This window comes from Cryptomeria japonica, chromosome 2, assembly GCF_030272615.1.
Source record: "Cryptomeria japonica chromosome 2, Sugi_1.0, whole genome shotgun sequence".
In the NCBI taxonomy this organism is placed as follows: domain Eukaryota; kingdom Viridiplantae; phylum Streptophyta; class Pinopsida; order Cupressales; family Cupressaceae; genus Cryptomeria; species Cryptomeria japonica.
The window spans coordinates 177,333,309-177,352,863 of record NC_081406.1 but is presented as its reverse complement, the minus strand read 5'-3'; the positions used below and the strand labels follow the sequence as shown (position 1 = coordinate 177,352,863).

Below are 19,555 nucleotides of genomic sequence, written 5' to 3'. Positions count from 1 at the left end.
GAACTTTGAAATGGCATCTAACAATGCAAAAATAAGTTCCAATTAAGCACAAGATCTCTGACTACACTCACTCTACAATATGCTCTATTTCTATCTCAGTCAGCTACCGAATCACCAAGAACATGATTCAATATACCGCAATCACTAGAAAGATTGCGGACCCAAAACTGCTTTGTTCTACCTGAAATATCTGTTAAAACATGCTTTCAGATAGGAATAATTGCGACCACTGGATCAAATCTCCATGAAAAGTTGCCATCAATGACAACCCTAAACTAATAATCAAGCATTGAAAATTACGGGATGTGTCAATTGCCAACATATCTCTGTAGATGTTTTTTTCATTACAACACAGCCACCAAATCATTAAACTTTACATGATCCCAAAGATCTGTAGCTCAAAGTTGTACAAAGGAAGATATTGATAGAGAGTGGAAACTATTATTGTATAAACAAAGCACCTCTTCCAAATGCAAAAGGGCATGCATTTCTATACTTTATATGTTGGCAATTGACACTCTATTGGTTAGGTTTCACTATGTTGTCATTGATGGCAACATGATTCTGGGTTCCGTCTTCATATGGTCTACCGACAGACACTTCACAGACTCTACATCAGCACTGGCACTGGCACTAGCAGGATAAAAGATTTCTTTGGTCATCGAAAATGCAGACCGACATGGTCTAGTAAAGGTCATCAATATTGGAGGCCAACACATCTTGGATCTGGCACGGAAACTTGTTTTAATGTTTATTCATTTATATTATATGGCCGACATGTAATCTAATATTGTATATATCCTTGTAAGCCGACATAAGGCATAAATTTGTATAGGGTATAGGGCAGATTGATTAGATAATTTTGACATGATGATAGGAATATAATGTAATGGACATGGAAATGTAATATGATGTGAAATCATTCTGAGAGACTATGTATGTGAGGAATTCATTGTAAGGGTTATTTTGGTACAAAGGTTTAGGGTTTTGATTGGAACAGACAGAGCATAACCGGAACTGTATTCTGGCATAGAAGATGCAATATTAGCAGTTCACATTTCTCTGGATTGTTGTCTGGAATTTTATGTAATCAGTAAGGCTCCTATTGTGATTGAGCAGTGTCCTCTAGGTTGTAAGCCTTTCTACAAGTGCAGGCCCATCATATATTGTAATATCTCTTTATATGGCTAGTGGATTGATATTGTGGGTCACAAATCCCACCGTGGTTTTTCCTCATTGACGTTTTATACGTATAAATATGTGTGTTAGGATTCTCATTAATATGTTTGGCTTATTGGTTGCATTACTTCTTTCAATTATTTTTATACTGGTATACCAGTTAGTGTATGAATTTTTTGTTAAGGCTAAAATAATTTATTCCGGTATGAGACCAATTCACACCCCCCCCCCCCTCTTAGTGTTATTGATTTCCAACAATTGGTATCAGAGCCTTGTGCCTTAGAGGAAGTTTAACAGCTTGAGGAAGATCCTAAAACCGCAATATTGAATATGGCTTTGGAGAAGCAGCTTGAGATGGCACTTGAAGATTATGATTCTAAAAGTTTGAAGAACTTAAAGCTACAAGATGAGTTGAATTCTGCTAAAGAATTTATTCTTGTCCTACGAAAGATGCTATCATCTATTCAAGCTAGGAAGAAGGAACTTTTGCAAAATCAGGATGATGAAGAGAAAAATGCACTTAAGGAGAAATGTCAGAAATTGAGTCAGGAGAACATGGTTATGAAAAATGAAATGCAAGATATAGCTATGAGGATGTCTAAGAAGATTGAGGATAGATAGAAAAAGGAAGAAAATCTTGTTGTATCCCTGAAGAACAAATTTGAAGAATGTGGTAGGTTAGTTCATGAAAATGATATGTTGAGAACTGATTTGGTACAATCCCAAAACAATAAGCAAGAGCTTGAGAGACAAATGATAATACTAATAGATTATTTAACTTCTGCAAGTGACTACAAAGAAAAATTCAAGATCAGCTCAGCACAGCTTGATGAGTTAGTGAAGAGACAGAGGCAGATTGGAGATTCTAGTGGACTTGGATTTGAAAAAGGATGGAGTTCCGGTACTCCTAATCAAGATCAAAACCATAAGGCACCGGTAAGGCAATTCAATGCTTATAAATTCAATGGTAGATGTTTTGTTTGCAATAGATTTGGACGCATGGCTAGGCAATGTAGAAACAGAGCAAATCATAACCCTAATTCTGCTCCCAATAAATGTTCTAAATGCAATAAAATTGGTCATAAGATAGAAGATTGAAGAATGAATGTAAAATGCTATGCTTGTGGAAAATTTGGACATATGGCTAATCAGTGCAGGTCAACCAATTTCACCAGTTTTAGCAAGGCAATTCAAAAGAAAAATGTTACATGTTATGCATGCAATGAAGTTGGACATATTGCTAAGTTCTACAGAAGCTGAAATCGACTGGTTGGCAATGGAGGATGAAATGAAAAAGAAAAAGAGAAGGTTAATGAAATCTGGCAAGATCATACTCAGAGATGGGTGAGGAAGACTGAAGAGCAATCATCAGATGGGAATGTCTCAATTACCTATCTGACAGAAGAGGTTTCTCCTACACCGGCAGTGAGCTCATCCGGTAACTAAGGTAGATGCCTTAGAGGTAGGAAAAAATTCATGGAAGATGATGCATATGCCCCTCGAGGAGATTCTGGAAGATGTTCCAAATATTGGAAAGGATTATCCGGCATTGATATGTTCAGACCGAGATCCGATATCTTTCATCGGCAATCATTTACGTAAATGAAAGATTAGGGTTTTCTCTCTATGGATAAAAGGTCGAATACACTTCATTATTATTCACCTAGCATTCAGAGCGATTTTAGAGCAACTTAGTGCAATCAGAGGCAATCAGATTTCTTCTTGAGTGATCACATCGGCGTTTGGAAGGATTTGTTGAAAGTTTTCACCGGCAGCGATCTAAAAGGTATTTTTCTTGAATCATGGAAGTGGGATCATATTCTGTTCCTATTTTTGTTGCAAATCCAACTGTAGTAGAGGTTAAGGACCACCCCGGGCCAATTTTCAAGCAGTATCCACATGTGGCTACCAAGGAAGATTCGGTTGGAGTGTTTTCTCGCATTCCGGAGGGAGTCTTATATGTAGAGGATGTTAGGGAATCCTTCCATTGTCATATAGAGGACTTAGGCACTTCAGAGATCAAAGGGATGTATATGAATGAACTCATGGGAGAATCTGGTAAGATCAAACCGGTATATCAGCACATCAAAGAACTAGGGCTCACAGATATTCTGGATATTCTAGAGTTTGAGGATGAAATAATCATATATGTACTAAGAAGAGTACATGGGGAATTCATATGGATGGATAGACCTTATAAAATCACTAAGGAAGCCTTCCAGGCAATTACTAGCTTATCATCAATAAGGCAACATCCGGATAAGAAAGTATCTAACGACTTCGTGAGGAAGATCACCGATGCCACATCAGATAAGAGATTGATGAAGGTGAGCACTATCACTGACACCGACATCAAGATTGGCAGCATGGTTATAGGCTACAAGGTAACTCAGTCTAATCGACTGAATTCAGTTTCCAGTTCATGTATTTTGGCTGCACATAGGATGATGAGAGAAAATGTAAGGTTGGATTTTTGTGGCTTGATGCTTGAAGGATTATTGATCAACTTAGGAAAAATTAAAGGTGAGAAGAAGGGCACCTTTCCATATGGAAACTTGTTAGTCTGCTTAATGCTATAATTTTTGAATGATACTCCCAATTCTGGTAGGAAGAAATGGGCTTTTGACATCTCGGTAGGAAGACAACTAAAGAAATCAATTACTGCATTGGGAAGTCTGAGAGATGATAAGGTATGGGGTTACTTTAAAGCTTTTCAAAAATCTATGAGGTCTAGAATAAGAGTACTCGAGCATATAGTAGATAAATACTCTAGCGACATATGTTTCATGGTTAAGAAAGATGAGACCCTCATGGAGGCAGTCAAGCCCCAGAAGATTTGGATAGCAGAAACGGTCTATGAGGTAGATGCATTAATTCTTGATGCATATGCAAAAATTCTACTAGATGCAGAAATAGATGAGGCAGAGAAGACCTGTGGAACTGCTCAGCAGAAGAGTCTTGAGGTTGAAACTGAGTTCAACCAAAAGAAAAGGGAAAAACAAGAAGGAAAGGCAAGTTCGTTCATACAGGAGGTTCCAAAGGACATTAAGGCACTCATTAATGTTGTCCTAGAGAAAGGAAGAAAGAGGAAGGATCTAGTAGTTCACATTGAACCTGTGACTACAGATTTTGAGTCTAAAGATAACACGCCATTAGCTTTCAAAAGGGTTGTAAGGAAGAAACCGGAAGAACCTAAAGTGGAAGCAAAGAAACAACTGGTTAGGAAGGTCACCATCAAGTTACCGTCACAAAGGCAGGCACCTAAGGCCACATCAACAGCTACATCTGGTACTGCCAGGAGGAAGATGAGTGACATTGATTTGGCACTAGAGACTGGTAGTGTGACTATTATACAACCTATGACTTGTTCTGAAATTGTTGATGAAATTACTAAGGATGGGATGCTGAAAAATGTTAAGTCTTATTATGATACATCAGAAGTTGATAAATAGAGAGAGGTAGAGGAAGCAATTCTATTGTATTTGGATATCTATAAGAAATCATTAATAGAAATAGAAAATCAAATACCGCCAGATTTATATAACATGATAAATGCTAGAAGGTTATCTTCTATGCAAGAAGACAAACACATTAAGATGCAAGAACTTTTAGCTATCTGTGTTGCTATAACTCCAAATGAAATGGATAACACAATTGAGGTTGCAGATAGGAAGGCATTCAATAGAAAACATAGAATAACTAGCCTGATGTTAGGAAGGATGAATCAGCTAATAAAAGAAGCACACAAGGCTTGGATAAAAATTTTGGGAGAACACAGAGGATTGTTTACTTCATCGGAGACCAAAACAGACACTGTAGATACACCAGTTGAAGGGAAAGGTAAAGGGATCATGGGTACTCCACCCTTAGTTTTGAAGAATATCAAGATAGTGGAAATTGAGCCACCCGTAAACACAAAGTACAGACAAATACTGAAACACCGATTAATACTGAGAATATTGTACAGGATACTAACATTGAGGACAATTGTCCTCTAGATACTAATATACAGGTTGAGGATATTGTTCCTAGAAAGGAACCAATAGTTGCACAGACTGCACCAAGTGGCGAAGCCACCGGTGCAAGTGAGGAGGTTTTAAAGGATAAATCATCAGAGAAAACAGGGGAATCTGGTAGAGAACCAGTTGCTGGCACATCATTATTGACAATTGAGACTTTATAGTTGAAAAGAAAACCATCACAGAGATGAGTCCCACATAACTAATGATGATGGATTCTCAGAAACTGATGAAGGAGGGATCCACAGACAAGGGGATTATAGATCAATCCATAATTGTTTTGCATAGATTGGTCCCAGAGTGTAAGATTGAAAATGAAGCGAGCCCTTTCGGCAAGCTTAAGGTAATCACTGAGCACATATCAAAAGACTTTCAATCCTTACAACAGATCTCCCACCAGAAAGCACTTGAAAGATTCACTTAGGCTAAGAGAGTCACTTTTGATCAGATCATTGAGAGAGAGAAGAAAAAGATTAAGGAGAAGTTAATTCCAGTTGAAAATTATTTGAAACAGTGTATTAACATTTTCAAGGTATGTTGCAATACTGAAATACTTATAGCAAATGTAGATAAAAAGATAAAAGAGATACATGAGAAAATTGCTAATATTGCTAACTCTTTTGATTGACTAATTTCACTAAAAACATTTATTCATGGACAACTTTTGACTTTGGAGAACCAAATTTCTTCTCTTGAAAAGGAAAGAGATAAGATCATTCGGAGAGCCAAAAGTCTCAAAGGTTTGGTGAGTCCAAGATTGGATTCACTTTGTGTACATAAGAAGAAATGCATGGATATGTTGGGAAAGCCCACACTGGTAGAAATTAATGAGAAAGAATCACTTGCATATTTACTAAGTGGACTTGTATCTATCTCTGACACATTGAACACTGGCTGGGATACTTATATGGAGTTACTTGAGAAAGCTTATCCAAAAATCTTGAAATTGGTCAAGCTCTAGTAAGACATTTTTGGAGGTATTCAATGTACAGTACTTATTCTTTGACATTGTTTTTACAATTTCTTTTGGGGCATTGATGTCAAGGGGGAGTAGTGTACATGTGAAAAGAATGAAGAGTTGCATACATTAGGGGGAGTTATAGAGATTTTCGAGTACTGGAGTACTTTGCATATTCAGCTCAAGGGGAGCAAGGCAAGATGAAACCGGCGGTTGAAACCATGACCATTTTTCACATCAAAGTGGCGGGAACAGTAATAATGGGGAGAAATATTTCAAGATGAGAATGTTAAGAAAACAGAAAAAAATTAAGCTTACAGCAGATTAAACAGAAAATACAAATTGCATAGAGATAACGAATCACATAATGAAGAAGTTGAGGGATAAACAGAGCGCATCTTTTGTACTTTCCGTGAATGACCATTCCAATGGCCATGGTGTTGGAATAAACATCTGAACTTCTTTCTTCCATTCCAGTCACACCTTATGCTAGAATTTTTGTGTAGAGCTTTTAATAAAAAAACATTTCAGGGTGTTGGTGAGCCACACAGCTAATTAGTGTAGCAGCAAACAGCACAATTCATGCCATGTCGCTCTGTCTTCTTTTCAGCTAAATGATAACTTTATGTTCCCAAAATATTAATAACGTTGATTAATTAGAGATTGACCAGCCAATATGGTAAGGTTTATGTTCATTCCAAAAGTGCTTGGAGTGGATGCATAAACGTCCCCTACAGCACTTAGTTGGGCCTCTTCAAAGAATTATGTCTTATTATTCCATTATTCAGTGACAGCATCGTACAAGGGGACTGGTTTGTATCGTCGTTGCATTGATTGAATGTGTGACATGATTCTTCCATTTATAATGCTCCTTACAAGCTACTCATGGCATAGATGTTACTATTGTATTTAAAATCATTTTAATAGTTGATCAACCTATCTTGTTCGATTGATTGAAATGAATTATTGTTTGACTTTAGTAATGCTTAGATTTTACTCTATCTCATTTATTTTTATAATATTTAAATTTTTTAATTTTATGGAATCAAAATTAATGAGGATTAAAATTAAGATGAAGCATAATTAGGTAGAATAAAGATTAAGAGCAAAGTTGAAAATAGTTCAAATATATTTATAATCTTTTTAGATAATTATAATAAAATATTATATTTAAGAATAAATTTATTGTTATAATTATAGTTAGAGAGATTAAGTTGGAATCATAATTATTTTATATTTTTAATTAAGATATGATTATAAAAATAATTAATTAGAAAGCATTAAATTAATTTAAGAGCTATTTATTTTTTTATAACTAAAATTATATAATCTTATTTTAACTATATAAAGATTCAATTTAGGATTGAAAATATATAAAATACAATACATATAATATTTATTACTAATCAAAATTTAAAAAAACTATCAACTAGCTTTAAATATTTCAATTAATCATAAAATAACTTGAATTTTAATTAATATTTACTTTAAGTATAAAAACGTTGGATCCTAAAAGGTGAGTGAGTAATGAACCAATCTGTCCTTTGGTTTATGAGAAGCCTCTTATTTCTCAAAATATTGGTCAGTGGGAGGGCAATGAGGTATTTAAAGTGACATTTTTAGAGGAGCGAGTTTCAAGATATCTCTCATAGCTTCAAAGCAGGGCTCTTATTGGTAAGATCTGGAATTTCTCTCCAAATATTAATAAGCTTTCAAATTGGGGTTAATGATATTTTTTATAACGATAATGGTAATGGATTTTTTATTATGATATTTTCTATTAAGTCTGATCAAGATTGTACTCATAGATGCAAATCTTGGTTTTTTGAGGGTCTTGGCTTGTTTACTCAATCATGGGTACCTAATTTTAACCCCCATTTAACCATAATAAATTTTTCCCTCTTCTGGGTATTTTGGCACTCTCTCCCATCGGAATATTGAGATTTGGACATCATTCAAACATTAGGAAATCAGATGGGAATTTTTCTGAGATGCGATCTCCATCAGTTAGAACACGCAAATATTCTACTCTTGTTTTGTCTTCTTCTTGATCTATATAAAATTCTTTTCAATCTATTGTTATTAAATCTAAATATGATTGTTGGGTTCAACAAATTGTGATAGAAATAAGTTAACTATAGTGGATGAGCATATGGATAATCTGGGTCATTTCACCTTAGCCTATCATGCCACCCACAATGAAGAAATAAGGATGTTTAACGATTCGTTCTGTAACTCTAATCTATGTTCATTTGCATCAAATTTAGCCTGTTTCTCTATAATGAAATACATAAATATGTCTCTTGTAATGTTTGAAGAAGCTCCTTCTTAGAGGCCAACCAAGAATTCTCAATTGGTAGTCTTCACAGTGTCCTTTTTCGATTCCCCTTCCCTCAAATCTAATCTCAGAAGGTTTCTTTCAAGCCAAAGCCTTCTTCTAGGGTCTTCAATTCAAGTAACTGTTCCAAATTTTTCTTGTAACCAAGCTGTTACTTTGACCTAATCTCAGTCATGCTTCTGAGATAGAGTTCTCAGCAAGGATGGCTTTCCCCCATATTGTTTTGATTAATAAAGGTGGGATAGGCCTGTACCAATGCATAACCACAAAGCGACACCAAGAGTGGATGAAGGATGCACAACCAACCAAAAAAAACACTACCAAACACAACAAAAAACCTAGTAGGGAGAACAGACAACCAACACCTAAACTAAAAAACCAACATGTAGAAGAAAAAAATTAAAAAAATGTAGGTCCACCAAAACACAAAACATCTCTCTCGCACAGGCACCAAGTGATGGCCTACTACTTGGGGGTATCCTTGTCCTGCCAATCTTGACACAAACTAAGCACTTTATCTGAAAAAATAATTTTTTCACTTGAACTAATCCCAGAACCATTTAGGAGAGCAACGCAGAGTCACGGCTAGCCTTAATCATCAATGCAATGGGGCCGGATCCCATGGGAAAGGAATCCATGTGCCATCACTCTTTCACCCTTCTCATTTCTATCTCATCATGGATAGCCTATAGGGAGGCATTGTCCTTGCTAGCCACATCTCTGCAAGCATAGTTGACCTCCTCAATTTTGTTTTTAAGTCCCCCCTAGGTTTTGTTGACCTCTTCAAGCTCATCCTTGCTACCCGGATTCTTTATCGTAGAGTCCGTGTCAGTAAAATTTCCACCCACCATTTCCCACTACCCCATAATGCCCATAAGATCATTACCAATTTTCCAAACTCTATCCCCATCCAACTCATCAACCCATGTGTTGTCCCTAGCCTCAACCTTGGCTGTCGCCTCAAGCCCATTGTTCTTATTCATGGCCACATTCATTTGCACGAAGAGACATTCAATCAACTCTTCCTAAATTTGAGCGTCCTCATGCAGGTGCTTCACAATTTTTTCTACAGTTGAAGTGGTGCTCTTAAGGTTGGAATTACTAAGGAAGGTTTAAGGGGGAGGACTAGGGTTTCCTTCAATATTAGCAAGGGACGAATCTGCCCTTAAGCTATCCGAGGAGCCTAAATCCTCCGAGGATAGAGACTTAAAGCAAGAATGAACAATCCCATTAACCACATCTCGTTGTATCTGAAACTGGACACCCACATCTTGGTAGTAACAATGCCCCTAAATTTGGAAGTAACAATGCCCCTAAATTTGGCTATTATAGCAGGGTTTTTACTATTGGGAAACTTAGACCTAGAGTGAGGCATAATCTACTCTACAAAATTAGAGGGGGTAACAATAAGGTAAATATCCAGATTCGGATCAGAGGTAGACCCGGCCGCAATGGAAGGGACCCCAATAGAGGGGGATAAAGGCAAGTAGAAACTATGCACACTCCATATACCACCATCGTGGAGAGGGGGTTTGCCCTTTTTCATGGATTTACAAATAGATTGAGAAAAATAGGACATAACCCAGAAGGGGAAATTCATTCATACCCAATACTAGAGATGATAGCATCAAAAAAGTCTACATATGGAAGCTTCTTTTCTTACCGTCCAAGGTGAAGTAATTCATTACCATCAAAGCCACATCCTTCCTAATGTAGAGGAGATCGTCCCTGTTGTAGCCACTTTGTTGCTTGGAAACTCCCTCTCTCCGTTCAAAAAGCTAATCAAAGTCATTCTCATAATTCCCTTTGGGATTCTTTGGGAAGGACACATCGTCAAGGTCCAACCTTGTCACCTTCCTAGAAGTCCTTGTCAAAACCACAAAAGTAACACTACCATTGTTCACGTTTCTATTGTCCCAAGCATTAACAAAATTAGGAGAGAGCTTAGACTCATGGCTAGTCATCCATTCAACATAGTTATATAGGTTCCTTTTAATCACCCTATCCCACGCCTCCTCATTATTTTTGAATTTGGATCAATTGTCAGGTTCAGTCTAAATCAAATAGCCACCCATAGTTGTAAGATATAAAACCAAGTTGAGGAACTGGCAAGCTTGGGGAATATAGTGGTAGGTATTACCATCAATGATTTTTAAATCTCACCAACTTAACCAACAAGGAAAGGAAATGGCAAGGTGGAAAAGTTCAAAAAATCTAACTTTGAGATTATGCATCATTAATTGATGAGTCCTTCAAGATCATGGCACGAGCCTCCACCGATATTTTGTGCAAGTGGATGCATATTTTAAAATTATTAACATGCGCGCCCATCCCCTACAACTTATCTTCCACACGGTTGCCTTCCCACCTCATGTCACAAAACCTGACGTCTCCCAGAAAGGGAAGGAGCTCGTGACACTTGGCAATGAGAGAATTAATTTTCCAATCCGGTTTTGTTTCCTTTCTAAGCATCATGATGGTATTTCTTAAGTCACCTTCAATAATGGCACACTTAAGTCCCTTTTTCCAGGCCATGATCAACCCATAATAAACAACTGCCACTTTAGCCATATTGTTGCAACTAAATTTTTGAAGTGTTTATGGAATTGTAGATCCCTAAATGTGGTTTGTTATTATGGTAAATTCCTATATCTCTTTTTTACGAAAAAACCAATGAAACGTGAGTCATGTGAGACACAAACAACACTTTATCACGAAAACGTAAAGTATTAAAATTTGGGGTTATTAAAAAATAATTATTTGGCAGCATTTAAAACATATATAGAAGGCCCAAACCTATACGAGTGAGATACACAAATGGCCATAAACATATATAATTTCAAGAAAAGCGCAAGCTAAGAGTGTCAAATTAAAATAGATTTTTTAATATCTCTTGCTTCCCAAAAACCAACGAAATCTAAGCCATGTGAGACCAAAAAAATGCTTTTTCATGAAAATATGAAGTATTACAAATTGAGGTTATTCTCCCCAACCTGATCGACGAGAGACTTGTCCCTAGAAAGTTTTGTTCATCAAATCTGAGAAGACACGGACCCATCAGTATCTTTACTGAGTAAGCTTTTCTTTTGAGAAGGTGATTAATGACATAAAAGACATCTGAGATCTTATCCGCCGCAACTGGGGATATTATTTATGAAGACAAACCTAATTCTCCTTCAAAATATTTATGATTACCATTTTCCAAATTAATTTTCATGGTGTCAACAACTTTGTGTGAAGGTTAAGGCAGTGCATTTAACATTTATTCCTTAAAACTACAACAATGAGTGCCACCAGGTGATAAGTGCTCCCAACAGAAAGGTGGATGCCATCTACAATCCTCCTATATGAACATTTTTGACATCATCTATGAAAGCACGGGATAATGGAATGAAGAGCAAAATCCAACAAATCTGCAAAAACAAGAAAGCTAGATAATAATTAATTTGACATGTCCTGAGCCAAAGCCAAAGCTAGGTCGATTTCCTCATTAGCTTCAATATGATTGAAGTAAATATAACCTTCAAGAAGTCTACAACCCTTATTCACCAAGGCATCTACCACGGTTTTGACTTCTCTAAAATAATGTGATATAGTTTATGCTTCAAACACTAGTAATAAACTCTAGGACTCGTACTTAATACACCTAATTTTCCAGCTTGGAGCGTCTAGCTTTTTAAGTGCAAAGATCATATACATAAAGTCCCCCTCTATGTTAAGATTCCTAACTCTGTATTTGATTGCCAATCTTCTCCCAAACACTAAATCAAGAGCCTTCGCCCCGTTGTTAACATTATTTTGGGTTTCTTAAATGTGTAGAAAATTTGTATCTCTTAAGCTACCTCGGAAGTCAATTCTAATAGGGGGTAAATTGAGAAAATTAAGTTTGTTAGGCAATTTTCGATATCCCAACCAATGTGCCTTTGGTTGCATTTAGGACACTTGAGGTAAAGGTTAAAAGGGGTGTTTTAATTTTTTTGAGGGGTTGGATGGATGCTTTGTTACAAAGTGAAGGAAGAAAGAAGGATAAAAAGAGGGTTGCATACCTTTTTTATAGCTACGCAGCACACTCTTAGAGGTAAACCCTATTAATTTTATTTTGTTGATCTTCAATTTATTAGTTCTATTAACAATCGTGTGGCTATTCAAAATTAATCTAAATACAAGTACTTAATTCTACAATGTTCCAACAACTAAATGTATATTTAAATTCGATGAACATCATATATATATATATATATATATATATATATATATATATATATATATATATATATATATATATATATATATATATATATATATATATATATATATATATATATATATATATATATCGTGCAAGTGGATGCATATTTTAAAATTATTAACATGCGCGCCCATCCCCTACAACTTATCTTCCACACAGTTGCCTTCCCATCTCATGTCACAAAACCTGACGTCTCCCAGAAAGGGAAGGAGCTCGTGACACTTGGCAATGAGAGAATTAATTTTCCAATCCGGTTTTGTTTCCTTTCTAAGCATCGTGATGGTATTTCTTAAGTCACCTTCAATAATGGCACACTTAAGTCCCTTTTTCCTGGCCATGATCAACCCATAATAAACAACTGCCACTTTAGCCATATTGTTGCAACTCAATTTTTGAAGTGTTTGTGGAATTGTAGATCCCTATAGGTGGTTTGTTATTATGGTAGATTCCTATATCTCTTTTTTACGAAAAAACCAACGAAACGTGAGTCATGTGAGACACAAACAACACTTTATCACAAAAACGTAAAGTATTAAAATTTGGGGTTATTAAAAAATAATTATTTGGCAGCATTTAAAACATATATAGAAGGCCCAAACCTATACGAGTGAGATACACAAATGGCTATAAACATATATAATTTCAAGAAAAGGGCAAGCTAAGAGTGTCAAATTAAAATAGATTTTTTAATATCTCTTGCTTCCCAAAAACCAACGAAATCTAAGCCATGTGAGACCAAAAAAATGCTTTTTCATGAAAATATGAAGTATTAAAAATTGAGGTTATTCTCCCCAACCTGATCGACGAGAGACTTGTCACTAGAAAGTTTTGTTCATCAAATCTGAGAAGACACGGACCCATCAGTATCTTTACTGAGTAAGCTTTTCTTTTGAGAAGGTGATTAATGACATAAAAGACATCTGAGATCTTATCCGCCGCAACTGGGGATATTATTTATGAAGACAAACCTAATTCTCCTTCAAAATATTTATGATTACCATTTTCCAAATTAATTTATATGGCGTCAACAACTTTGTGTGAAGGTTAAGGAAGTGCATTTAACATTTATTCCTTAAAAGTACAACAATGAGTGCCACCAGGTGATAAGTGCTCCCAACAGAAAGGTGGATGCCATCTACAATCCTCCTATATGAACATTGTTGACATCATCTATGAAAGCATGGGATAATGGAATGAAGAGCAAAATCCAACAAATCTAAAAAAACAAGAAAGCTAGATAATAATTAATTTGACATGTCCCGAGCCAAAGCCAAAGCTAGGTCGATTTCCTCATTAGCTTCAATATGATTGAAGAAAATATAACCTTCAAGAAGTCTACAACCCTTATTCACCAAGGCATCTACCACGGTTTTGACTTCTCTAAAATAATGTGATATAGTTTATGCTTCAAACACTAGTAATAAACTCTAGGACTCGTACTTAATACACCTAATTTTCCAGCTTGGAGCGTCTAGCTTTTTAAGTGCAAAGATCATATACATAAAGTCCCCCTCCATGTTAAGATTCCTAACTCTGTATTTCATTGCCAATCTTCTCCCAAACACTAAAGCAAGAGCCTTCGCCCCGTTGTTAACATTATTTTGGGTTTCTTAAATGTGTAGAAAATTTGTATCTCTTAAGCTACCTCAGAAGTCAATTCTAATAGGGGGTAAATTGAGAAAATTAAGGTTGTTAGGCAATTTTTGATATCCCAACCAATGTGCCTTTGGTTGCATTTAGGACACTTGAGGTAAAGGTTAAAAGGGGTGTTTTAATTTTTTTGAGGGGTCGGATGGATGGTTTGTTACAAAGTGAAGGAAGAAAGAAGGATAAAAAGAGGGTTGCATACCTTTTTTATAGCTACGCAGCACACTGTTAGAGGTAAACCCTATTAATTTTATTTTGTTGATCTTCAATTTATTAGTTCTATTAACAATCGTGTGGCTATTCAAAATTAATCTAAATACAAGTACTTAATTCTACAATGTTCCAACAACTAAATGTATATTTAAATTCGATGAACATCATATATATATATATATATATATATATATTTCGTGCAAGTGGATGCATATTTTAAAATTATTAACATGTGCGCCCATGCCCTACAACTTATCTTCCACACAGTTGCCTTCCCATCTCATGTCACAAAACCTGACATCTCCCAGAAAGGGAAGGAGCTTGTGACACTTGGCAATGAGAGAATTAATTTTCCAATCTGGTTTTGTTTCCTTTCTAAGCATCGTGATGGTATTTCTTAAGTCACCTTCAATAATGGCACACTTAAGTCCCTTTTCCCTGGCCATGATCAACCCATAATAAACAACTGCCACTTTAGCCATATTGTTGCAAGTCAATTTTTGAAGTGTTTGTGGAATTGTAGATCCCTATAGGTGGTTTGTTATTACGATAGATTCCTATATCTCTTTTTTATGGAAAAACCAACGAAACCTGAGTCATGTGAGACACAAACAACACTTTATCATGAAAACGTAAAGAATTAAAATTTGGGGTTATTAAAAAATAATTATTTGGCAGCATTTAAAACATATATAGAAGGCCCAAACCTATACGAGTGAGATACACAAATGGCCATAAACATATATAATTTCAAGAAAAGGGCAAGCTAAGAGTGTCAAATTAAAATAGATTTATTAATATCTCTTGCTTCCCAAAAACCAACGAAATCTAAGCCATGTGAGACCAAAAAAATTCTTTTTCATGAAAATATGAAGTATTAAAAATTGAGGTTATTCTCCCCAACCTGATCGACGAGAGACTTGTCCCTAGAAAGTTTTGTTCATCAAATCTGAGAAGACACAGACCCATCAGTATCTTTAATGAGTAAGCTTTTCTTTTGAGAATGTAATTAATGACATAAAAGACATCTGAGATCTTATCCGCTGCAACAGGGGATATTATTTATGAAGACAAACCTAATTCTCCTTCAAAATATTTATGATTACCATTTTCCAAATTAATTTTCATCGCGTCAACAACTTTGTGTGAAGGTTAAGGCAGTGCATTTAACATTTATTCCTTAAAAGTACAACAATGAGTGCCACCAGGTGATAAGTGCTCCCAACAGAAAGGTGGATGCCATCTACAATCCTCCTATATGAACATTGTTGACATCATCTATGAAAGCACAGCATAATGGAATGAAGAGCAAAATCCAACAAATCTGCAAAAACAAGAAAGCTAGATAATAATTAATTTGACATGTCCCGAGCCAAAGCCAAAGCTAGGTTGATTTCCTCATTAGCTTCAATATGATTGAAGAAAATATAACCTTCAAGAAGTCTACAACCCTTATTCACCAAGGCATCTACCACGGTTTTGACTTCTCTAAAATAATGTGATATAGTTTATGCTTCAAACACTAGTAATAAACTCCAAGACTCGTACTTAATACACCTAATTTTCCAGCTTGGAGCGTCTAGCTTTTAAAGTGCAAAGATCATATACATAAAGTCCCCCTCTATGTTAAGATTCCTAACTCTGTATTTGATTGCCAATCTTCTCCCAAACACTAAAGCAAGAGCCTTCGCCCCGTTGTTAACATTATTTTGGGTTTCTTAAATGTGTAGAAAATTTGTATCTCTTAAGCTACCTCGGAAGTCAATTCTAATAGGGGGTAAATTGAGAAAATTAAGGTTGTTAGGCAATTTTTGATATCCCAACCAATGTGCCTTTGGTTGCATTTAGGACACTTGAGGTAAAGGTTAAAAGGGGTGTTTTAATTTTTTGGAGGGGTCGGATGGATGGTTTATTACAAAGTGAAGGAAGAAAGAAGGATAAAAAGAGGGTTGCATGCCTTTTTTATAGCTACGCAGCACACTCTTAGAGGTAAACCCTATTAATTTTATTTTGTTGATCTTCAATTTGTTAGTTCTATTAACAATCGTGTGGCTATTCAAAATTAATCTAAATACAAGTACTTAATTCTACAATGTTCCAACAACTAAATGTATATTCAAATTCGATGAACATCATATATATATATATAGAGAGAGAGTTGGATCAAAATTTCATGATAGTTTACTAGTGTATACATATAGAGAACTTCTTGTAAATAGAAATTTTCTTGTATTACTATATTGTGAAATTAGGAGAAGCTACAAAATAATTTCATTTATCCTAAAGACTAAAATAGGCATCATTAATCATGTTTATATCAATTTACTCGACTTCAAATGCTAAAGACTAAAATATATAGTGCGCATGATTCATCTTAATAGGAATACCTGGCATCAAGGTAATTTTTAAGGAAACACGTAACTGTCCCACTTTATCCGTCAAATAAAATTGAAACACGACACATCGTGTAATTCGGCAAAATATTTTTTACCAGATAGCCGACGGCTAGGAAACGAAAAAGACCCGAGAACAGTGTAATGTCACATTAAACATACTTTAATTTAAATTCTCGATGATGATAAGGTGGAGACGTGAAAAGAAAGGTTTGTTTATGGCATTTTCGGGCTGCTCGCAGACCGATGGATAATGATTGTTTAACATGTTTTTATATAGAGCCATGTACCATGTGCTCGTAAGCTCCATCTATCCTCTATATATGCATAGTTATTGTAGGGGCAAATTCAATATAGCTAATTCCTTGTAAGTCTGTCCATACATTCTTCCAATTCTTGCAACCGATGTCGAATCAGGAGCTTCTTCCAATCGATGTCTCGGGGGACGTGGGTGCTAGAATCCTGAGTGTCGATGGAGGAGGAGTACGGGGTCTTATTCCTGTGCAATTGCTCAAATTCTTAGAGCACCAGTTGCAGGTACAGTTTATAAATTGTATTCTTTAGCTGCACAATTCATATAGTTTTATTTGCACAAATGTATTACTTACTGAAATGCTTCGTTTTTATCAGAAATTGGATGGGGAAGATGCCAGACTAGCAGATTATTTCAATATAATGGCAGGTACCAGCACTGGAGGTCTCATCACCACAATGTTAGCCACTATAGACCCGAATGACCACAAACACAATCGTCCTTTTAGTACCCAGAAAATTGAAGATTTCTACTTGAAGAATGCGAGTTTGATATTTCCTCAACCAAGGTTAGTAGCAAGTGATTGCAATATTTGGAGTAAAATTCTCTTGCAATAAGTATTTGTTGTGTTTACGCAAAACTTCTCTTGTTGTTGGACTCGTAGCAAATGGAATATTTTTCACGGCATTTTTGGTCCCAAATACAATGGCAAACATCTGGTCGATATCTTAGAACAAGAGAAATTTCACGAAAGACGGCTGTGTGATACGGCTACTAACCTGGTGATACCCACCTTCGATATCAAGACGCAGTTTCCTACAATTTTCGCCAGTCATGAGGTATTTCATTTTATTTTATAGGATGATCTTGAGTTATGAAGATGAAGAATAGACGAGGATGATTCTTACGATGATATGTGCAGGCGAAAGTAGATCCGCTGAAGAATCCACATCTAATGGACGTATGCCTCTCCACAACTGCAGCTCCTACCTATTTTCCATCTCACCAGTTTACAACAAATTCCAGTGACGGAAAGACCCAAGTTTTTAACTTAGTAGATGGAGGAGTAGCGGCTAATAATCCTGTAATGCCTGCTTGTATTATGAGTAGAGATTTTGATCAGATTTTTATTTCACATCAATAAACTATTATAAGGGTCTCACAACAATTTTCTAATTATGCAGACCTTGATAGCAATGAACTTAGTCACTCGAGCAGTTCATCAGGATACAAGAATAGTAACAAAAAGGTATTGTATTGTATTGTATTTTGATACTATTTAGAATAAACATCTCATATAAAACGAATGCTTGATGCTGGGAAATATTAATTAGAAGCTCAACTATGTTAACCAGAGGTTGTTATTTACAGGAGCACCTTGACCACTTTATTGTACTTTCTCTTGGAACGGGATTAGAAGAGGGTATTGAATGGGGCGCAAAAAAGGCTGCCACATGGGGAAGCTTGAAGTGGATTACTCACGATGGAAGAACCCCTCTCATAGAATCTATCATGAATGCAAGTTCAGACATGGTCAACATTCATACAGCTTTGATGCTCCATCATGTCAAAGAAAACTATCTTAGACTCCAGGTCTTTTTCATAGTTTCCAATAATGTTCCTTGAAACGATAAGGCCTCTAGATCTATAATTCTACAGACCATGTTTCTGCTGTAATTTTCTGTATGGTTAACATGTGGGCTTTCATAGTGTAGGAATGGCAACTAAAAGGAAGCGAAGCAAAGATGGACCTCAGTACGGATGAGAACCTGAGGAATCTTGTGAAGAAAGGCCAGGAACTATTGGATAAGCCTGTTAGAAGTTTAAATTTGGAGACTGGGCGTCCTGAGACAGTGAAGAACGACTACACAAATAGGATGGCATTGACTAAGTATCTCCCATAACTCTCTAACTCTTCCTTGTATTTTCAGATCCTGGTTTCCTATCATTTTGTTCTCACCATAACTATCATTTCCACTTGCCAGAATGGCTGAACGACTCTCCAAGGAGAAGAAGTTGAGGGATAAACGGAGCGTATCTTCTGCACTTTCTATGAATGGCCATAGTGTTGGAATAAACATCTGAACTTCTTTCTTCCATTCCAATCACACCTTACGCTAGAATTTTGTGTAGACTTTTTAATTAAAAAACATATCCGGGTGTTGGTGAGCCACACAGCTGATTTATGTAGTGGTAAACACAGCAATTCAAGATTTAGCTGTGTTTTTGCCAACTAATAGATTTCATTTCATTGTGTTTTTTTTTTATAGCTAAATTATTATTTTATGTTCTCCAAATATTAATAG

At 35.9% G+C, this 19,555-nt stretch overlaps 1 protein-coding gene across 1 annotated transcript; it reads left to right on the top strand.

Moving 5' to 3' along the window:
• The first annotated feature begins 17,401 nt into the window (after positions 1-17,401).
• Positions 17,402-19,334, top strand: LOC131051965 (patatin-like protein 2). The gene is made up of 8 exons (XM_059213570.1): positions 17,402-17,533; positions 17,627-17,817; positions 17,914-18,088; positions 18,172-18,346; positions 18,434-18,498; positions 18,621-18,842; positions 18,965-19,140; positions 19,235-19,334. The coding sequence occupies exons 1-8, from the start codon at positions 17,402-17,404 to the stop codon at positions 19,332-19,334; spliced, it is 1,236 nt and encodes a 411-aa protein (XP_059069553.1).
• The last annotated feature ends 221 nt before the right edge of the window (positions 19,335-19,555 follow it).